The sequence below is a fragment of the Puntigrus tetrazona genome, chromosome 6, assembly GCF_018831695.1.
Source record: "Puntigrus tetrazona isolate hp1 chromosome 6, ASM1883169v1, whole genome shotgun sequence".
Taxonomy (NCBI): domain Eukaryota; kingdom Metazoa; phylum Chordata; class Actinopteri; order Cypriniformes; family Cyprinidae; genus Puntigrus; species Puntigrus tetrazona.
The window spans coordinates 10,049,919-10,073,805 of record NC_056704.1 but is presented as its reverse complement, the minus strand read 5'-3'; the positions used below and the strand labels follow the sequence as shown (position 1 = coordinate 10,073,805).

General features: G+C 37.6%; 1 protein-coding gene across 3 annotated transcripts; it reads right to left on the bottom strand.

Moving 5' to 3' along the window:
* Nucleotides 1-277: 277 nt before the first annotated feature.
* On the bottom strand, nt 278-16,908 carry rab11fip4b (RAB11 family interacting protein 4 (class II) b). 3 transcript variants are annotated; one of them, XM_043242119.1, is made up of 14 exons: nt 16,599-16,908; nt 10,961-11,172; nt 10,649-10,837; nt 9,895-10,023; nt 8,359-8,394; nt 6,348-6,447; nt 5,676-5,779; nt 5,364-5,504; nt 4,804-4,885; nt 4,251-4,388; nt 3,720-3,878; nt 3,319-3,396; nt 2,500-2,643; nt 278-2,094 (listed from the first exon to the last, which is right to left on the bottom strand). In XM_043242119.1, exons 2-14 carry the CDS (start codon nt 11,143-11,145, stop codon nt 1,978-1,980), a joined length of 1,602 nt encoding a protein of 533 aa, XP_043098054.1. In that variant the 5' UTR covers nt 11,146-11,172; nt 16,599-16,908; the 3' UTR covers nt 278-1,977. The 3 variants fall into 3 exon arrangements, with proteins under 3 accessions (XP_043098054.1, XP_043098052.1, XP_043098055.1); XM_043242117.1 differs by having other exon boundaries at nt 10,961-11,177; nt 16,599-16,907; XM_043242120.1 differs by lacking the exon at nt 3,319-3,396 and having other exon boundaries at nt 10,961-11,177; nt 16,599-16,906.
* Nucleotides 16,909-23,887: the final 6,979 nt, after the last annotated feature.

The following is a 23,887-nucleotide window of genomic DNA, read 5'->3' as shown; positions in this document are numbered from 1 at the left end:
GTAAATTGTTGCAGGCTATAGCGTGACATGACAACAGGAAGTGACAAGTGTTCATTGCTCTTATGTTGTTTGCAATATAATTTGCTTTGATTTCCCTTGTTTTTTTCTTTATTGGAATATACCTATTGTGTCATGCCCCTATGATTCTTTCTCTTTGCTTGCCAGATGTAATCTCACCGGGATTAATTCTCATATTATATAAATTTCAATATTTGCACATTTTTGTGTCAGTCTTGAATGCAGGGTCATGTATATACCAAACCCTTTAAGCCACACATTGAATTTTATATGGTTTTATTTTAAAAGATCAGTTTGTTAGATATTCAAAGTTCTGAAAATTCTTTAACACCTGTCATGCAAAAGTGAATGCCTTTATGCATGTTGATCTAATTTAGATCTGAAACAGAAAAAAAAGCCCACAGTCTTAAGTATTGCTAAGGCATTTCAGATTGATCTTATGCAGAAAATTAAATTCAATGTACATTTTATGCAAGCGTAAAGATAGCCTTTTCTGAAGCGTGTCGGGACATCATGAGCCACGGAGTTAGTCGCTCTCATGAACAAGCAAAACTAATACTGTCACCTTCTCCAGAGCCTCCTTCATACATATAGAGAGCAAGAAAGAATCAGACTACAATTAAGTATTCACAAAATAAACTGAAAAACTGAGAAACAAATTAAAAACTGAGTGGTACAAGTCTTTAAAAATCCCACACAAATATAAAGTGTAATGTAGCTCAGCGATTATTTAATTTGTGACTAAAAAAAGGTTTTACTTGAGATTTTAACTAATGAGTGAAAAACACAAATACTACAAGGAAATACTACAGAATCACATACTTAATGTAGGCCTATTTTAGCACGGAGTCAATCAATCACTTTTTATTAATCTACTGAATGAAAAAGAGAAATGTGGAACTGTGGATGGACACTTTTAGGAATACTCTTTAAAAAAAATTACTATTTTAAAAATCTGACATTCGAAATATGAAACCTTCCTGTGACCGGAATACAGATGTTGTCTTTGCGTTTTAGACCTGTATTATATGATGTTTATTTGTATTTAAATCACATTGTAGAAAATTCAAGAATCGTGCCATTTTAAATTAATATTTTAGTTTGGAAGAACAAGTGCAAGTCCTTTTAAGGCTATTAAGAACAGAATTGCTGATAAAGCTGATGAACAGACAAGTCTTAAACTATTACGCTAAAGCCCATAAATAACCTGAAATACTACTTGTTTGTTACATTCACAACGACATTTTACATTCGGCCTCTTGAATTTTCACTTTTGAAGCACACATACTGCACGTACTGTCAGAATGAGCAACAGTCGCATCGCTATCACAGACTAGAGCATCGCCCTGCTCTAAAATGGATTTCTTTTACAACAGGCAGTGTTATCAAGTTCCAGTTCGAGTTTCAATTACCTCTCTATTCTCCGAATTAGTCTCTCCTTACATCGTTCCCTCACATGCCATTTATAATAGGAAGACAGTCGAAAAACTCTCCGACCAAAATCATTACAATTACACCCACAAAAATCTCTTTTCTCCGATACTCAGCAACTCTGAATGGGACAGGCTTGGATGGCCATCAAATAAGTAATTTTTTTCCCATCGTTCAGCCTCTCATCACATCCCTAGTGCAAACTCAGCAAACATTCACAGTCCATATAATGCACATACACTCTGTGAACATCCAGTGTCATACATTCACATATTAGTTGGTGCAATTCAGTAACCATAATGACATTCCAGTGAAAAACTCCCTTGTGTTGTACAGAGCAGCAAAAAAATGCCCTATAAAAGTGCATGAAATATTTCACCAGTATATTGTAGCATGAGAAAGGTGCACAAAACACCAGCACATTGTTCTTATTGTGCATTCAGAGGCACAAGTCATTTGAGGTTCAGCGCTTCCTCAGGGGGAGCTCCAGATCCACGGTCGGCTTTCCAAACAGCTTATGACAGGCTTTTAGTTTTTGATTTCCAGAATAGACGGATTGTGGTCCAGAATAGATAAAATGATCTTGTCCATGTATTGCCTGAGTCGGAAGTTTATCTCCTCTTGTTCCTTGAGGGCTTCCATCAACTGTGGGAATCGAAACAAATTTAGAATGGTATTGGACAGGTCTACAAAACCAGTCAACGCATTATAAGCTTCCGATAAACAGAAGGCTTGCCAAAAATAGAACATTTTCAATGAGAACTACTGAGAGGGTCAAGATGACCACAGACACAAATCACAAACTGGTCTGCTCCTCACACAAAGCTATTTTTGTCAGAAATCGTGTGTGAGCATTCCCTTAGTTAGTTTATGTTGTACATAGTACCAGAGGCCCTTTTCAGAACAATAATCCTTCTTGGTGTTCTATTGCTGACTTGTACACATTAAAATGGGTTTATATTTAAAGACCTCCGCTAGCATTACTCCGTTTTATCAGTGCATCATACTCGGTTTAAAATATTCAGAGCAGAGTAGAGTCATCTACTTCACCTGGTCACGGGACGCATGATCAATCTCCATGGCCAGAGACTGTGCTTTTGTCTGGGTGGCAAACAGGTTTTTGGCCTCATGGAGGCTCAGACTGAGAAGTTGACCATTTAGATCTTCATTCTGTTCCCTCAGTTTCTGGTTCTCCTGCGACAGGAAAGAAGGACAAGTTACAATTTACCCCCTAAAGAAGTTATCCTGCTTTTCCTTTTCCTTATTGTGGCCTTGTTAACTGAAACAAGGGAGTTGGTTAGCTTCTGTTGGCAAAAGAAAGCAGGAAATTATATGGTTTGAGATGATAATGAATGACTTCAGAAAAAGAAAATATGTCTTCTTATAACAAACATCCACAAGAAGAAACACTACTAAATGTTTACTGCACTAGTCATATTTCTTCATACTACAGTTAGTGTCCAAGTCTGCTCATATTTAGTATACTTTATTATTTGTATCACTCCAAAGTATGTCGATGGATGGTGAGGAGTGTTTTTTTAACGCTGAAGCATCAGTGGAGTGCAGGAAATGGAAAATTAGAGTGGCATGTAAACAAAAAGCTTTGAGAAACATGGCTCTAACTCCGCTGTGGGCAAGAAGTCATATTGTAGATATTAAATATTACTTCTGTGGTATTGTGTAGTTATCTCCTTCTTTTGACAGGAACATGGAACTACAAAATCTACAACTTACAAAAAAAGTGTGGCAATATTAGATGTTAAATGAGAAGGCAAGTAAGCCTGGCAGATCATCTGAAAATAGACTTGTGAATGAACAAATTAGTGGTTAATTAAATGATATTAAGTCTGCAGAGGAATTACAGTTTACCATCAGACTCTGACAGAGTTGTGCCCGAGCAGACACAAGCTGCTGGAGGTCAAAGGGCATGTCCCTGGTAACGTTCCTCTGCGTGTACACAGAGCAAACAAGATTCAATAAGAAATAGATGATTAACAAAAGTTTATTTTGGCATCATCGTTTTCTGATGCTTTCTTTTAAAAAGTAAAGACTGTTTAAAATGTTTACACTGTTCCAGTTATATCGCATCCAATTCCAAGAAAGAACATTTTTAAATAAATATATATATATTTTTTAATATAGGCATAGTTTGTGTGTAAATTGAAAATAATTAGTTTCTCAAAGCCCTGACTACACAGAACTAGCGTAGCCTCCGTCACAGGTGATACACTTGCTATAAGATCAAATTACCAGCTTTCCATCTCTCTCACCTGTTTTAGTCTCTTGACCTCCTGTTCCAACTCACTCTCACGTGTTCGAGTGCTGTATTCTGATAGGCTAATGGAAGATCTGCGGCCACGCCCCATTCTCTCTGCCTCCAGCTTGTATATTTGGAGGTGCTCCAATTCTCGCCGAAGGTCCTCGATTAGCTAAACACAAACGAAAAAGGAAAATAACTAAACTACTCAACTGATAACATGAATATTTTATATTTGACATTCAATTACGCAATTGCTGTATAGCCTTTAGACAGAATAAAACAAAGGCAGCTCTGTACTAAATTAATGTATTATTATAATATACCAGTAAACAGAATAGTGTTTGACATGTAGCTGTACCCAATCCATTGAACCCGGCTCTGCAACTTTTTTCCATCTCGAAAAATTTACATCATAAAACAATTGACACCCAAGTAGCCAACCTATGCTTTTGAACAGAGAATAACTGTACTGTGTTTCGCTGCCCTTTCTGAAATGTACTCTACATTTTTGTTCTCTGGAAACTTCAGCACACGGTCCTACCTCCTGCATAGTATCTCTTTCCCTCTGAAACTCATTTCTGTTCTGTCGTAGCTTGTCCATCATCTTCTTGTACAGATCCATCTCATCCTTCAACCGCAAACTTGTATCCTCCAGCTTATCTGTCATCCTCTGCCTCTCCTTTCCACATACAAACAATTTTATGCATACAGTCAGTGCTTACTTTTAAGCATACATATACGTGCATGTAACATTAAAGACATTGTAACATACATATAAACCTCTCTCATTTTATTTATAACTAAGATACATATTACATTACTTATGTGTTAAGGCTTAGTAGATTATAGTATAGATTGATAGTAGATTATTGTTATTATTATTCCCCCTCTGAAAATGATAAGATGCATGTAGTTTTCATCATTTTCAAAGAGAGAGAAGTCCCAGACAGGTTTTCCAGACTAACAGTCATAAGGAATTAATTCGGTTCTAGACATTTAAACATTACAAGCATTCACACATCCTCATTTGCATCTCCTTCACGCAAAATCACAATGGTCGATTTTCTCCTAAAAAGAATATATCTATCCCTTACCTCATCCAGTTTATCTGTCTGGGCTTTCAGTCTGTTCATGCTTATTGCCATCTCTCCATTTTCCTCCTCTAGCTGGTGTACTCTGTTCAGTGAAAATAAAAAAAATAACTAAACAAAAACAAGCCATCCATCATTCTCTTTAGGAATAAACCTCCGTCGCTCTATAGTCCTAAGAATCAAAAGAAATCAAAAATTCTGAATGAAGATTAAATAAATAAACAATAAGTGTCTCTTTAGTAGCCCAGCTGTCACTCTTCTGTCTAACACAGACTTCTTTATAAAAAGAAAAAAAAAACATTATACTGCATTTTTGCATGACAAAAATAAGTATGTTTTATTCCTTTTTTTTTAATCATTATCATCATGTTTTCCAATCCAAAACATGTATAAACAATGAAATTATACCAAGACAAACACATGTAATTCTAATTCTAATTTGTTTTCAAAACACAGAATTATATTTCTTTTTCTTAACCCCAAAAGCCTTTTTTTCTTTAACTGCGTTTCGTTAGATTTATAAAAAATGTTCTTGTTTTAAAAGAGTCTTGAGATGAGCCGACCTATTTGTGAGCAGCTCTATCTGTGTGTCTTTGTCTTTCTCCAGTCGGCTGTAGGCCTCTCTGTGTCTCCTGAGCTCCTCTTCCATCATGTTCTCTGCTCTAGTCTCCTGGTCTTTCAGCTGCTCCTCCAGCTCGTGAATCCTGTTGGAGCACAATCCTCATCATCATCGTGAATATTTTGGCCCACTTTTGCAAATGCAAAGGCTTCACTTTGAAAGAATCCTGTTTGACATGTATGCAAATACCTATGAATGGAACATAGTTCCAATTAAAAGATCTTGCTCTGAAGAGCAGGTGAGAGTAGCAATTTACCTGTGAACCAGCTGTATGTTTTCCTGTTTCAGCTTCGACTTCACATCCCCGTTCATAAGAATCTCATTTTCCAGCTCTGTCACTTTCTTGTCCAAGTAACTCACCTGTAACAAAGTTAGAATATATGCAAATCTTGCTATCGCTCACGGAATAGCTTTTGAATTAGTAGTCGTTTGTGAACCAGTTTAGTCTGAATGACTGTCAGCACTGAAACATAATCTGCACTGCTGTTGCAGAATTAAAAGTTTGAAAAGTGTTTGTGTGCACAAAGCTATAGTGATCCTGTTTCAAATAAAATAAAAATGAAATGTAAACAATTTTGCACCTGTGCATGTTTAGACACTGCATGCTGAGGAGGTTCAATAGTGGACAGACAATGAAGAGATAGAAAAGTTTTTTTTTTTTTTTTCAAATCAGAAATCTGTTACGGCTAGTTGAATTAAAATCAACCTTTGGAACACAAGTGCACACCTAAACACAGACAAAATCCAATTTGTCATCAGCATCATGTGGACCCATGTGACCCCCTGCATTAAGAAGCTTACATATACGGATGTGATTTCCTGAGAGCAGGTCAGGACTAAGCATGTGTTTAATAAGACACTCCAAAGATAGACCGCATTGGAGATGCTGTGTTCAGGAAGTGAGCGAGTATGCTGTGAGGGGTTGTACCTTCTCAGTGATGTCTGCTTCACAGGAGTCAATGCTGTCATGGAACAAATCCTCTGTGCTGCCGTTGCTACTGCTGAGGTTACTGTTGTGGAGCAGCTGCCTGTTGGACCCAAAATACACACGTAAACAAGATGATCTCAACAAGAATCATAAAAGACATCACGATAACATTACGATCACATATTTCGTTTCATTCCAGTTCAGTTTGTGCAACCTCAGCATTCAGATCCCATGCTGACAGATATATTTTGCGAGAGTAACGTCCCACTTACCTCTCTGTCAGACCTATGCATGGCTCGGACTACACTGCAGCATCAATACTGGCAAACTACATTACCCATGCTGCATCGCTGCAGCAGACCACTCTCCCATTCTATGAATCTATATTCCATGTCTGAGCATCTTTAGGAGCACTGCAGTAACGAGGGAGAGGAGGGACTGACCGGTACAGGCATTGTGAGAGCTGGTGCAGTGTCCGATCCAGTCCACCCACCCACACAGAACCATACAGCTCTCGTCTAAGACACAAGGGCATGCGCATGCACGCACCGTCCTCTCGTCCCACATGCGTTCGCCTCCGAGCCGTAATCTTGCGCGTACACAAATACACATTCACGTAACTCTTCTGCAGAGTCAGGTCTTGCTTGTCGCTTTGTTTTATTGCCGTGTGTCATTCCCAATGCAGCAATGACTTTGCACGGGAGAATTCATTATATAAATGACACACATCTGTCTCTCTCTGTGGTTCTGCTTTCTCACTCTCTCTCACACTCGGGTCAGCTGCGGCAGGCCAGTTTCATCTCGTCTCGTGGTGATTTAGAATAGGAGACTGGTTGCCAAAGGGACAAGAAAAACTGCCATTCACCCACACAATTTTTGCCACCCAGTGTTTACACTCCCACGCAACATTTGATCAGATTCTTGCAATTAAGCACAAAGGAAACTGTTTAGAACTGTGCTTCCCAACCAGGGGGATCCATAGCTTATAGGGGTTTCTTGAAAAGATTGTTAAACTAAGTGTGTAAGTTTTGTATTTGTATGCAGATGTTTTTTTTTTTCCACAAAAATGCTAAGCTCTTTCTATTGAAAATCATTCAGCAAGAATAACTTATTTGCACATCTTCAATAATAAAATAAAAACAAATCCAACATAACCCTAACTATGCCACAAACCATAACATTTTAGGATGGAAAATCAATTCATCATTTTCAAGACGATTTACACTTTTTAGACATTTACAGACACATTTAGACACTCTTTTTACAGCCATAAAAAGTCAATTGTGTTGTCATTATCTTCTATATGGTGTCCGTATCATTATATTCTCCTAACTGATACTGTTAGAGTGCTTTGAGACGATATGTATTCTCAAAAGTGCTATATAACAAAGTGATTGACTGACTGATGATTGATTATCACAATAGACAGATTTTACACTTCATTTATGCGCATATGAAGGACATTTCTGATTTGATGCAACCTAGCTGAGGTCAGTTACGGGTCATATTTAGAATTTCAATTTCTATGTGCTTCTATTCTATTGTTAATTTTCAGTTGACTAATCGATGGAGCAGGATACAGAGAGGGACGCCCCCAGTGATGGGCATTTACTGCACTTATTCTGTTCTGAACATCAAATTCTTAGTTTTTCCATAAAATGTAATCTAGCTAGTTGGCTGAACCAAAATATTTTGACCATTTTTTCAATTTTAAGCTAAAACTGTAATGTGCTCTGATTTTGTTGTAAATGTTCAAAGCAAATGGCTTTGTTTTACTGGGGGGCATTTTGCCCCATAGTTGCCCAACTTTTATTCCTATAACCTTTTACTAAAACCATCTCACTTCCTTTCCCAAGCCGTCTTCAAATTGTATTTAATATTGCTGGCTTAATATTGATATCCCAGCTTCATATAACATTTATTCAACCACAGGAGGGGCTCACAGTCTGAAACACACACAGTACTGAATATCACACACACACATAGACCTCACACACCCGGAGTGACCTACCTTCCAAATGCAGTGCTGGAGATCTTTCTGTTCGGGCTGGAAAACAAAGCGCTAATTACAACTTTGACATATTAACAGCTACAAATCTTTTTCAACAACCGTTCAGTAAAACATTATAAACTTGTATATGAGGTTTGCATGGTTTGTAGTTATTGTTAATATTTCCCATACGTCTATAATAAATTGTTTAACAGAACTAAATGGTTGACTGAAATTTGTCCAATGCTACACTAAACACTTTAACATTGTTCAATATTACATTCAAGCAGAAAATGTGTTATGAAAAGGAATAATACGAAACAAAAGATTTGTACAACAATTAACTAAATAGCAGTTCAAAATCTTTTTTTTTTTTTTTTTTAGATTCAGGCTTCATTCTATTTTTGGACATTTGTACACAACATATTTGAATATTAGGTGTTGGCCCTGACATGAACATCAGTTCTCATACCTCCAACCTTTACAAAGCGTACAATGTTACATAGCTGAACTATAAAACATACTTAAAGTACTTAAGTTTCCTTTTTAAGAATTAAAATATTAATTTTTGTGTGAAAGCACACAGGTTTCATACACAACTCTCTCCTGCTCTTTCTCTCTCCCTATCTCTCTCTCACACACACACACACAGAGTTATTGCCGACATAGCTTTTCTAGCAGTGACAGAATGAGGTGTGAACTAATGCATTTCTTGAAGCTGCCTGCTGACAAGGCATTTAGCTTTCATTCCTCTTCCCTATCCCATAGCCTATCCCGTCTTTTTTCTGTCTTTCCCTTCTATAATATACACTTTCTTCCCCAAAATCTCTTAGTCCATCTGATCCGATTCCCATTTCATCTTCTGTTTTGAGAGGTTAACATAAAAATCTAATTGCAAGCCTTCTCAAAATTAAAAAAAAAAATGTTAAAGCAAACTCACTGGAAATTGTCAAGGATGAAGGAAAGACAAGAAAAGTATCCGAGGCCTCAGAAGGTTTTGCCTGCTGTCATTTTGTCGTTTCATGTGGATGTGAGTGAGAATGATACAGAGATACGAGAGACGAAAGCGCCAAGTCAAATAGATGTGTGGATGTGTGTGTAGCTCACTTCTCGAAGCCTAATAAAGCTCTAATGGGCTCTAAAGTGGTGGGCTGAATGATGTATGGAAAAGGAAGTGAATCATTAATGGTGCAGAGAGACTGCAGCAAGATATCAAAGCTCCTCCACCTCAGTTGTGTTCATAAACCCACATTATCTCCTTGAGGAACCTGCTGTAATTTTATCTATTGTAGCCCACAGGAAGACAATGTAGAACTAATAAAAACTAATCCTCTTACAGTGCCTCTAATGTGGACTCCAAGCAACTAAAAGTTTATTTCTCAGATGTGAGGGGACGCTCAAGAGAAAGTAGACTAGACAATAATCATTTAACTCTTATTTCAAAGGTTTACCTCTTTGTCAAGATGAGCTTACACCCAGCTTATAAAAACCCAGAGGGCTTTGTCATTTTATAACTTTATCCTTTATAACGGCTGTAAACTGTAGTCTATGCGGTACCTGTTGGTTTTGAGGTTTTTCAGCCTGTTCTCCAGATCATTGAGCAGACTGACCCTCTTACAACACTGAGAGCAAAAAACATCCATCTGGTCACCAGCATGGCGCATCTTCCGAGGAGTCTGACCAGCGCTGGAGGAAACCGAGAGCAAGAGAGAGACGGAGACAAGGTCAAACACGTTCTGAAAGCATTCAATAAAAACGGTAAGCAGAATGTAGAAAAAAATGCTGTACAGTACTGAAAACTAAGAAAGGTATAATACAAAAAAGTGAGAATCCATGGTAAGCCAAGTATAATAAAAATCTCCCGGACAGAAGTGTCATGCCTATTCAAACATGCCTCGACAGCCGAGCACATTATATATGCAACTTCCAAAGAAAAATATTTGGATAGAGAAAGCTATGAAATGTTGTAACACCATCTGTCTGAACACTCTATGATACATGACCAGATTTGTAATCCGATTTGCATATTAGATATGGCAAATACAGCCTTTTGGACAGTAGGGAGAAAGAGAAAGTAAGAAATCTAATTTGAGTAAAAAAATCCACTAATAAGGTCACTAATATGCATACTGAAAGAAATGTTGTGTAATGAAAGATTTCTAAACTAATCATTCTTTCACTTGAAAGTAAATCCCTTTGAAAACAGGCAAGAGACAGTTCTGTTGTTACATGTAAAAAAAATTTAAAAAACCATAAAAAATATATTAACAACAACAACAACAGCGTTTGGAATCCACACACAGACACACACCTAGAGGACACAGAAGAGCCCAGATCTGAACACCCATTGATGCGGATCTCATCGTCTGGACAGGGGCTGCCTGGATTGTAGTCTCCATCCTCTCCTTCTCCATAGTCCTCAAACTGCTCCTCATTTAATGAGGCAGATGAACGTGTAGAGTGATCAGAAGTCTCAGAGCGGTTATACATCTGACCACACCTTGAGGAATTAAAGAGAAAATGGAAATTATTTTTTTCCACTTAATATTTATAAAAGCAATATTTATTCAATTCATTGATTTATTTACAAATATGTGCGCAAGAAAACAATAAAAGCACTCACTTTTCATCTGGGAGGCAAAGCCCAATCCTTTCTTCTTTTTCTCCAGTTCTCCCTCCATCCGATATCTCTGACGACAGAGTGCTGTCTACTGCACTGTCTCTGTCCGACTCTCTCTCCACCCCTCTGCCTTCCTCACCCTCCTCATCCTCAAGCATCAAACTCTCTGGGCACTCCTGAACGGACATGATAAATAGCAGCCCGAACTGTCCTCACTGTACTGTCAAAAGCAAAATACATCATTTTAGAACCGTCACATAACATCCAACCTACGTTACATAAAAAAGGAGCAATTATGGAAATATGAATGCACGGATGTCTGCCATTTTTTTCACAAGCTGTAAATATGTACATTTGTTCAGTTATTTTACATTGTATTAATATTAGTGACAAAGAAGAGAAAAGCCACTGTTACGTAATCCTTGCATTCATACTGATTTCATACTCTTAAAAGAAAGTTTATACCGTTTATACCATATAAATGTAACGAATATTATACTATCAAGTAAAAATCATTAAAACCTTTTGGAATATAGTGATTAACATATTATTCATGGTTATCACAAATGATGTATTTACAAATACATACTAATACAATAAAAAAAAAAAATCTCTAAAAAAATTCAGAACACAGACGAAATAATAAAGGAAGCTTTAACATGACAGAACTACAACTAAAACAAAAGCTACAAAGCTAAAATGGGGCAAGCACAAATGTCCCTACTTTGCAAAACAATGGACAGAACTGCAAAATTGTAATATGTTCCCAATTTTTAAATTAATAACAATGCTTCTGTGGTTTACCAAACTGGCTCTACAACTAACAGTCACTTTTGTAAGTTGAGCACACAGCAGGTGGGTGTGCGTGTGTGAGAAAGAAAAAAAGAGCTCTTTAGTATTCCGTTGTGCTGAACATGAGGGGGCAGGGATACAAAATGCCAGTGTGTGGTCAGGCTGCTTGAACAGTGAGCGGTCCTACATACACCAAGCAGTGAACACACACACACACACACACACACACACACCAACGAAAACCTCCTTTAATGCACAAAACACTCACTTTTCTCAAATTTTGTGTCATAGGACAAAATGAAAACGGGTCACAAAACGTAGGTAATCGTGTGCCCTCATACTTGTGAATAGATCTCCTCCTCCACAATATGATCCTAGCCTGTCTCCTGACAGAAGGGTACGAGTGCATATTTGAGCATATTTGAGCACCTGATTATAAATGCACACAACTCGCCGCAACTTGAAAAATGACATTCAAAGCCCTGCAGAAAGCTCTTACATAAACGGTGCCAACTTCCATTGTAAAGGCTAGAAAGTGATCTTACATGCACATGCTGACTGCTTTATCATGCATGTGTACAAGGCAATAGAATGTCACAGTGCAGTGCCCTCTTTCAATAGATGGTCTACAAAATCATTTTAACGGTCACAAAAAAATATTTTTCATATGTTGAGAACACTCGTCAGTTGAAGGCATTATGTAATCCCTTACTCAGACAATATGCCATACAAAAAACTGAAAAGGCATGCTGTCTGAAAACATGTTCTTTGTGGACCTCGGAGACCATGACATGACTGGACACAAAAAAACAATTGTTTGTCGTGACGTGGATTTATAATGTGTATTCTAAGACTAAATACTTTTTACTGCATGGTTAGACATCTTTCAGGTTCTCATCTCATGATTTTCCCGGCTGTCACCGAGTACAATATCTGAAGCTATTTACAGCACAAACACAATGTTAAGTATTGAGACACTGTGAAGTAGCAATGACTTGTTGTCTAGTCAAAGTCGTCCAGTTCACTTAGATGCATTAAGAATTCCCAAACATACCACCCACTATATAATACTTTAATTGGTTACAGCAAACAGCTTTTAGGCCACTGTGGGCAGCTGTTACACGAATACAGTAAGCAAAACTAAAAGGGGCCTAACTATTTGAACAAGTATAGTTAGCGTGATCTAATTTAGACAGAAAGCAAGAGGTGAACTAATTATTAAATGACTCAAAACCGGCAAGCGCGAAAAGGGAAATAAGAAAATGGATTCGAACAGAATACTAGGATTAAGTAAAACAAGGAAGATTATGCTTAACAATGACGAGGCTCTCCACCTCTTACATCATTCTTAGAGAAGTCTCTGTTTCACGCAGGCTGAAACACTGCTCCCAAAACAACAAACTGGTTTCGTCAGGTAATTACATGAACTGCAAAAAAACAGAAGCTAGAAAGGTAAACTCATGCGATATCTCCAAGGAGAAATTATAAAAACATAATCCTCGCTCAGGGCAGAATGGGCGCAGCTAAAGACAGCTACAGAATCAATAGTGCACATCAGGGTCTCATAGACCTTTCGAATGTGACGTCCCGTGTCCGCCCTTGAACCAAAGACCCCGCGGGTCCTGTTCTCATTTCCATCTTATTAACGGCTTATCATCACAAGCTCCATTTAACTGCTCACTGCCTAGAGAATTCATAGCAACTGTCACCAGGCCTCTTTACTATCTTCACCCAAAAGTTAAACGTGCGACGACTCTACCCATATAGTGCTTACATTCTTTAAACACTTAAGATCATTCATTTACAGAGTTAACAGATGATTTCACCTTGGATTTATATCAATATTTTAGTCTGTGAAAAGGCGACTGGGTCTGCTTGAAGATGCTGTCAGAGATTAACCACCAGACTTTATCCAGATGTTACTATATCTCAAGAACTAGGAGGTTTTTAAATAAAAGTTCCCATTGCCCATTATAGTAACTTACCTGGAGTGATCCAAGGGGTCAGTTAATACACCTTTACATTTCAAGCTGACTACACGGAATTGTATGCTTCCAAGTAAAATTCTAATATGAACTGAAATTAAATGCGAGTAAATTTCACTTCTTTTTTTTTTTTAAGATTAAGATTTTTACCTGATAGATGGAATGATTCTCAGTGCATTGTAAATGTTCCAATGGCTTGATTTCTTTCATATATTACATTACATTACATTTCCGTTCTTTCATTAATTAGTTTATAATTGCTTTAGTGCAATAATGCATAGTAATCAAATAAAAAAAATAAATAAACTTTCGTATGGATTGTTTAATGGCAAGTTCCATTGTAACTTGATCCACGTTTTCATTTCATATTCGACAGCTTTTTACGTAACCAAAGAATTCAGGTACGTCCCAATACAGAAATGTACAATTTCAAAATTCACATACAAATATTTACTGGAGTAAAATGCAAACCTGGAAGTAAAAACCGAATGAATTAATTTATGATCCTGCCAAGCCAAACTGGTATTTTTTTAATAAGCCTTTTTCAGAATCGCAAGCGGATGCCGCAGTCTGTACAGAACCGGACCGTACCATTCGGCCCAAAGCAGGCTCAGGTGTTTTCAGAGGAGTGGTTACTAGGGATTTCTATGGAATGCTATTTGTCAGCTGTAAAAACAGAAACTCTTTGGACAATACTTGAATGACCTATAGGAGGTAGCATGATGTCACAGCTAAACTAGCTGCCCTTCATCTTAAATATAATCCTTATATAAGTCATTAGAGTCAAGTAATTAATCTTTTATTATATCTATTAGAATAAGGAAAGTCAACGTCTTTTTTATATAGACAGTTATTATACTTTTTAGAGATTTAAGAAAAACTGATTGTTGTGATAACTGATTGAGGGACTACAGTGAAACACGGTATGATCTACAGAGGATATTCAGAGCACTGATTCAGGGCTTCTTCAGCTAATTGTAGAATCACTTTAGGAGACAGGGAGAGGATTCCCAAGAGGCACTTTGGCACATTGGCATTAACAGGCAAGCTCAGGTCATGCGTTAGAATTAACTGCCACGTAAAATATAATGTCTATTGCCACATATACATCTCGGTATTTTCTTACATACTCGAAATCTGGAATCGGCACAGTTTTAGAACAGAAGTGACGAGTGTATTTTCCATTTTTGTAATGATTACAGTATAATGTATCTACTGATTCATATTTCTCACTCACTGAGGAGACGGCTTCACACCCACACACACCCAGGAAAAAACAGAAAGATCTGTCAGGGCCGAGCTGATGCACAGGAACCAGTGAGTCACCATCCTGAGATGCTCTGCAGTTTTTGCAATCCAAAAAAGAAAAGACGACAAACACAAAACTATGGTATTGTCGATATCAAGAACTCCCTGCCAAGACCAGGTGGACTTCCCAAATGCATCATTCTCACATTTAAACTGTGTATTTAATGCATCGGCAAAACAAATATATATTTAGAAACAGTGTTACTTTAGACTGCTATATGCATCTGTATATGTGCGCAGTGTAGATTGTGCCTGGTTGCTATGCCAGTCATCGATTTATTATTTTCAGAAATACAGCTGATCTTTGTTTAGACTCCGGTGCGCAGCTTGTAAAGTGCATCGAAACCTGCACTGTGCTAAAGTGGTAACTCAAGCCCTTCTTTTGTGTGAGAGATATCCTGACAAAGATACAGCAAACACTTAAGGGAATCTCTTAAGAAAATACTTCTAACAACACAGTGGTCAAAGCCAAAACATCTACTATTTCTCAAAGCACATCTGATGCTTTATATCACATGTTGAATAAATGTTGGAAGAGTCCTAAACAAATCAAACTCAATTTTTCGCTAATGAAAATATCAACTGCCAAAATTTCAGTTCAGGCAGATTTTGAGACATTTTTATGCAGGTTGGTGCGTGAATATTTTACACCATGCGTTAAGTGTGTGGAAAGTCAAGTGGGCAATTAAAATCAAGTAAGCCCCTGGTCCTGTCGTGTCTATATTTAGCGGACTCAAACTAACTGAGACAGCAGAGAGAGAGAAAAAGAAAGACCGTTTGCAAGGGTAAGGGACAGGTGATATAACAAATGTCAGGAAGATGACAGATAGGGACAGCAGGGCCGCCACACTGTCTCAAACACATTTACATGCCTCCATTAACAAGTTAACTTCAAAACAGTTACTTTTTTTTATCCAACATGTAATGGGAATATTTCTATGGGGGCTACGATGTAGACAACTACAATTCTAAGGAAATTCTGTGTTTGTAGGCGTTTCAGTTATATTTAAGCAACTGACATCTATTTTCAGTGATATTGAAATTATATCTAAAAAGCTCACTTGGAACGCATTTCAAATGGCCTATCATAGCCCAAACTGATCTAGATACCAGATGAGGTGCATTCTGTGTGCTTCAGGAACACAGTTATCTTCAATTACATGATTAAGACCTACATTTGTTAAAACAGATTTTGAGATTACTGTCAGTTTTACATCACGTATATGCAGTAACTCTTTTTTTTGTGCCAGGGTCAGAATCAACTGTGACACATACTTTGACCTACATATTGATTATGTCTGCTGCTGCTATAAATGACTTTTAGGTTTATGCCAGGTGCCCTCAATTAACAATTAATCTCATTACTGCAGGGCGATCACACAGGCTAGGCATATTAGTGGCAGTAATGGATGTCATGTATGAGAAATATCAAAAATGAGAACAGAACAAGTAAATGTAATGTAATGTAACGAGTGAGCAACAAATGAAACCCTTGACATCCATCCTTATATTCCTTTCCTCCTTCTCTCACACACAATGTAAAGAGCTCCTCTTACCCTGTCTCTCACAGAGCGTCCATGATCTCTTCCTCTCCTCACAGTCCACTTCTAATATCCACTGATGCCGTCCAACTCAAAATCAAACAGGTGAGGTCCCATCCACCATAAAGCTCCCGTTGAAGTCCTTAACTACCGTAATCCACGGCCAAGGAAGAAGGAGAGTATCCTTCTGCTGATTATTTTCAAACGCGTACTTCTCGCGTGAATAAAGCAGCTTCTCAAACTTGTGCAAGCGCACTTCTCGACTCAGGTTCGCTTGACCACACACCCTCACCCTACACGCTCACAGAAGCTCTGACAGCGGTCGCTGGTTTCGGCCACGCCTACTCTCCCCTTCTCAATCTCTCAATGGCTGTTGTCAGGCAACCGGCTTCAGGGGAGGTCTTGTGGGCGGAGCCGAAAAAGCTGCACACGAGCTGCTGTTTAAAGTATTTGCATATGCAGGTACACCTAGTCGCTGAGGTAACGAGCGCTTCAGTTTGAAAGCTGAGCGGCTAACAGGGGCTGTTGAAAAATATTCATGATTTTCAAATCTAAACAGATGAAAATAAAACAACAAAGGTCTCAAAAGGGGAAGTTGGAGGAGATGAGATTAATTGCAACACATCACAAAAGTACCAAACCTCACAATCTCACTTCCTTTCTTACGAGACCAGTTTGTGTTTGCGCATTGCCTATGATTCATTGTGAAACTGGATTTGTGGTCGTGTTGCACTACTGCAGACTTGGAAAGATGTCTTCTCTCAAAAAGGCCTGCAGCCATCTCTGATTAAGTGAAACTGTAATTGCGAAAAACAAATGAGATGGACCTCAGAACTAAATGCTAATAATTTTAGTGAACTCTCCTGTTAACCTTATCATTCTAAGCCCTGTGACTATATGAGACCCCAGCAGCATAATCCCTGAAGACATTTGCTCACAAACAAAGCCCAGATTAATGAAATAACGTACACCTGCTGCTCCGTACTAGACAAACTGAGCCATGTGCTGACTCAGACACATATTGCTGATTTTTGTCATCTGACCTGTTTTGTTTTCACACTGTATGTCTCCCCATATCAAGTTTTCGCACTGTCTGTCCTGCATTATTTCTTGTATTACTTCTTCATCCGCACCTGTCTTCAGTTTCTCACTTCATGTCACATTAATACAAGTGACCCAAAACTACATCCAGCTCTTTTAGCCAAAGCTCTTGAGGGAAGTTCAAAACAAAACCACTTGTACGTTTACAGCTCGCATTCCTCCTGGTATCTCATTTGGAAAGCGGTATCTTGTTTCTCCTGGTATTTGAAGGAACAAAAAAAGGATGGTGTCGATTTTCTCTCCCTCTGAGCTTGATTTTAGGGTCCTTGTGTTAACCGCCATATTTTAGCTTCCTGATAAAAAAAAAAAGATGTAGAGACATTGGAGAATGGTTGAGAAAAAAGTGAGCGAATGAAAGCTAATTATCTGGAAAGGAATGTTTTCTCATGGGCTCTCTCAGAAAGAGTTTGGCCACAGGTCAACCAATGGCTACAGGCTATTTGTTTAAATGCAATTTGTTAAACTATCAGTGATTCTATTCAGACTGCAGTCCAGAGAATAATTCACATGGACAGACTGAATAAAAGCCCTTTTTTAATCAAGGTGTGGAGTTTGAGTTAATGTGTGAGCTCAATGTATATAACAGCCCACTGTGAAATAATAGTTCACAACCTAGAGTGTAGAGTCTGGCCTTCCCCTGCCTGAAATTCAATGAGAAGACGCTTGCTGCAAAGCCAGAGGTTGGAGATCTTGGCATCCAGCTCACCCTCTCTAGTTGTAATTGGTGGATCTTGAAGGTCTAACCACACCCATTTCTCTCCCTAAACGTAACTAGGCCAAACTCCACGCATCAGGTCCACAGAGGAGGATCTCTGACATTTGGATCATATGGCTCTTCAGTGAGCACCACTTACAAAATTAATCGAGGGCTTGAGACAAAAAACGGCACATGCTGTATAATAAAAACTTTTACAGCAGAACGTGGACTGCATTAAATTCAGATCTTCTCATGTTGCATCATATTTCTTTTAACAAATTTTTGTTGTGCTTTATAACTTCACACACAGTGTATGTAAGATTTTTTATGGGCTTTGATAATGGCATTTTTCAGGTTCTGAGTAAAATAAAGCATGTGGTGAATATAACTTGATATTTTGGGCTTTTTTTTCTACCTTGTAAACTTCACACACCCAAATGTGAAGATATTACGTTTATTTTTGAAAACGATGTTTCTTAAATAAATTGCTAAGACATTTCTCACACAGATTTATCATGTTGAAAACCAGAAAGATTCTCTGTAAGAGACTTCTCTATGCTTCATACGGTGATGTCTCAGTATTCTAAAAAGCAGACTCAAAAAAGGGAACTCTCTAAAAACATATGAGAGAAAAGAATGAAGAGAGATGTGATGAAATAACCGGCTAAACAAACTGTATTTAGGCAGAGTGGCATTAGTGTTTAACAGCTGATAGACCTACATGTTTGGCCAATAGATTTGCATAATGAATATGACTAGGGACAGAATATATAAAGTCATTCCCCCAGCATAGGTAATGATTATCAGAGGTCATTTTAATACGTAGGTAATACTTATACTAAAAAAAGACATGCACACAAAGTATGAACATACAATAAGACCAAGAATGTTCTCACAAACTTTAGTAAAATGGCAGTCAGATCTATTATGTAAGTTTATATCCAAAACCATTTGCCATGCTTGAAATCCAGTGTTGGGGGTAAAGCGAGTTAAGGGAATTCATATTCATAAAAAAATTACAATAATTAAATACCTTAACACAAATGTATCTAACACCAGTTCATTAACAATTCTTTTTGCCTCTGACCTTTAATGATCAAGTTCAACCTAATAACCAAAAATTACTTTTGATGAACTAGCAATTGTGCTTTGTGGCTTTTTATTTTTTTTTAATAGAGTATTAAACTGTAAGGAGGCGAGTAAAATGATAATGATGTTTATTGATACAGATGTTGCACGGAGATGGATAGCAGGTGGGTCATGGATGTTTGGGGAGTGTAGAATGACAACGGCTGGGACCTGACAGGGGTTTTCTGTCTTGACAGCAACTCTGATCTGAACACGGAGAGGCTGGAGCACACACACAGCAACAGGGAACTGGAACAAGAGACACACTGGAACGGAAGAAGACAAGAGCTAAGTAAGTAACAATAGGCTTCGACATAGAGCTTCAGCAGCAAACCACTTCAGGTAGCAATAAGACCAGACACTGAGGATACTGTGGTGTGAGCTTTTATGTGTTGATGATGATGATGATGATAATGCTGCGCAGGTGTGACTGATTAGTAGTCTGGTGATTGGGAGCGTTGTGGTTGGCTGGATGGTGGTTGGCTGGTGGAAGAGACTGGCAGATCCGTAAAATAAACCTTCTTGTAACACATTACTTTCCATAAAAAGTAAGTAACATAATTAGTTGAATTACTTTATTAGGGAGCAACATAATATTGTAACGTGAATTTAAAAGTAACTTTCCCCAACACTGTTGAAATTGATTGATAAAGAAGCATCCATTGACCATATAAGATGCTTTTCAGTACTGTACTTCACTCCAGCATTTTCTAGCCAATAACTGTCATCACTGGAAAATTGCTGAGGTCATCAGATTGATCTATGCCTTTAGATTTTGAAGACTCCCTTCTGCCTGCACACGCAGAACCCCTGCAGTTTGCAAGTGCAAGTCAAATTGAATTCCACCGGATTTACCCCCATGAAAGAATAGTCTTCACATGGGGTCTGCACAAAAGAAAAGAGAAAGCCTCAGCTGTCCCTACCTCTGCATTTTCAGGATTCTTAAATCACTGCTAAATAATATTAAACTGTTGTTTAAATATAGTTCCATAAAAGCTGCTTTGTTCAAAGAGAATTGTATCCTCGGCTTGACCATTGTGGGGTGTATGGGAGAGTTTTTATAACATGGAGGAATTATGGAAAATCTTTCAGAAATCAGTTGCTTGCAGACAAATCCCATCAGCACAAAAGCAGCAGCATGCTGATTGCATAGTCACAGGAAAGAAAAGGGAATCAGATGCACAGGAAGTCAGGTCAGGAAAAAAAAACCGGAAATCACAAATGTGGATCCCTTTTTAAATATGTATCTTAAACTTTCTGGAGGCTGTGAATTTGTACACATTTCAATGTTCTCTTTCTAGGTCATGGTAATGATTAGGATATCAGGTTAGTGTGTGCTGAAGTAGGGAACTAGGTTAGTATGCTTTGAAAACAAATAAGAAAAGAAATGACTGTTCTTTTTGCTCATAGATATTTTATATTTAACAAGCTTTGGTGAAGCCTCTAGAATTCAATGTTTTATGAAAGTCAGTTATTATTCAACTGTCAAAAGCTGCAATAGACAAACTCAGTCTTATTTTAAAGAGAGAGAGATTATAGTTAGGGTTAGTTTAGTTACTTATGCTTTTAATGATAACTTTAAAACATTTTGAAAGTTCATATTTATTGAACTTTTATGTTAAGTAAAGTAGTAATTGGCATTTCAAAATAATATACAGAGTGATATAAGTTACATGAATGAAGGCTTATTTCAGCATTGCTGATAGGGTTGTCAAGGCATGTTCAAGAAAAGAATACAGAAAATCTCCTTATTTATTGTAAATGATTGTAGATGCAGGGAGTGGTAGTACCAGTAGTCTCTGTTAATACTGAATACAAGCACAGAAAATAATTGTAGAGGGAATACTGACTTGTTCACTCCACACACAAGGTAATAAAAAAGAGCCTGCTGGCTGTCCCAGTATAATCAATTACTGTGCTGAGTTCAATGGAAATGTTTGTTTATGTGCGTATGCAGTACTGAGTCTATGTGACAGCGACTTCATTCAACCATAGCACCACAGAGCACTCTGCAACCTAATTAAAGAAAGTCTGTGTGTCTGCGAGTTGGGGGAGAAAAACAATGCACTAAAAAATGTTCTTCATAGAAAGGGTGGTACAAGACCCTGAAGAAATTCTGAAAATGGCAGTGATCTGATGAATAAATAACATACAGGCAAATGACAAATCTAAGGTATCTCCTGTTCATAAGTTGACATGAAAATCAAAACAATGAGCCCAGGATTCCCAAAAATGTGCAGGTTTTAATGAACATTATACTCAGGCCCAGGGCAAGGTGAAAACAAGCATGCTGGCAAATCATAGAGAGCACTGAAATGCCCCGTGTGTGTATGTGTGGATAAATTATGCATAAAGCTTGGCTGAAAAACCCTTTTCATCACTTTTCATTACATATTTTCATTTTTTATTATTGATCTTTTTATTTTGAAATAATCAAATTGTCATTGATTCCCATATTTGCTGCTTTTAATTGATTTAGAATTTTTGACAATATTTTTTAGAACATATGCAGGGTTAAGAGCATGGAGGTTTCTTCTATTCCCTAGGTTTAGCCTGTCACAGCCAGCGACTAAATGGAGTGTGTTGACCAGTGGCACTGTAAGGTGTTAATGAAAGCTGCTGTGGGTCAATGTGTGTGTTTTGGTGTAAAAGCAAGCGGACACAGTCTGCAGGAGGTGAAGGTTATGCCCGCTGTGAGCATCTGGACACTCAACACATCCCAAATATCAAACACACCCACCCCTTACACAGTTCATTGACATTTATAGGTCATCCTGAACCAAACATCAAGTTCAAATATGAGGTAGAGTTTTTATTCTTCCTCTCTTTGTCTCTAGTTCCTATGATGCAGTTCCCTCTTTGGGCAGAATGGCATTATAAACTTCTTCACTCTAAAAGTCTGGTGTGCCGCTACTGGGTGAAAGTAGTCCAAAGAAACGTGATGCATTGTTTAACATCATTATGGACTTTTTTTTAATGTACATTTCAGGTGTAAAAATGTCATGACCGTCAGCTCCCCAGAAATGGTCATCCATGATCCTTATCCATCAGCATCTAGCGTTTTTACAAAGTAAAAAATCATGGATTCAATACTTCAAATTAAACAGAGAACCTACTGAATCATCCATACTGTCCGTCACTTCTGGCAGACCAAAATAAAATACAAAGCTTTCTAAATCATAAAATTATAGTCCTCCGTTTTTCAAATTATTTATGCTAAATGCACTGCTAAAATAAGAAGTGGCCCCTAATAACATTTAGCAGTTTCCTGGAGTATTTCCTGCTGTAAGAAAGGTCACTGATTCAACGAAACTGGGCGAACATTAAACACTGGATTAATTATTACTGAGACGTATCGGCTGCCAACATAAAATAAAGCTAAGAATGGTGCCAAACATGTTATACGCCATTGCCTGAAGATGTCAAAGACAGGGGTCACACAAAGAGTGAGAGCTCTCTTCAAACACCCACAGGCCTTTCATGGTGTCAGCATGCACTGACTGTACAAATAAACTCCCCCTAAACTTCCTAAACACTCCCCCAGTCAAATGTCAAGCAAACAAACAGATACTTCCCCTCAGGTCTTTTTACATCTCCCCTGCATTGTTGTTTTAGTTTGATTTATGGGATATATTTTTATATTTTCAGTTGTCATTTTAGCAACTGTGTGTTACGTGCCACTTGAGTTTCTATTTAGCTTTAAGCAATTCTTATTTTTATTTCAATTTTAGTTTCAGTCAGTTTAGTACTTTAGCTCAAGGTAACATTTCTTATTTTGATTTAAGTTTAAACATATATTTCACTAAAAAGAAAACATCATTTACTCGCTCTCATGTCCTTCCAAACCTAAATATCAAAAAAAAAAAGATATTTTCATTAAGATTCTCCATTGAAAGACAAGGTAATCGAAACATAGGAGATCCAAAAAGGTAATAAAGTTGTTGAAAAACATATCCAACGTCATGTGGTTTAATCCTGGTTTTGAAAATATAATCACTTTAATTTATTCAGTTTAGTCTTCAGAGTGAGTATATGACAGAATTTTTAGGTGAACTATCCCTTTAAGTTTCGCACCTAATATTTATATTTTTAATGTAGTCTTTAGCTTTAGTTTTAATAAACAGTAACAACACTGGTCATCTATTTCTTGAATATTCACTTATTTGCTATCATTGTATTCCTCTACTTTATACTGTTCAGTGCTTTGATACAACCTGTGTTGTTAAAAGCGCTATATAAATAAAAATGATTGATTGAAATGATTGAAAGACCACTGAGAGTCACTGTCATGTGACGCATGGAGGCAAACTCAGTCTGGGGTTTTGATGCTCTTCTAAGTGGCCTGCTTTATGTGATCTTAAATCATATCAAACAACAA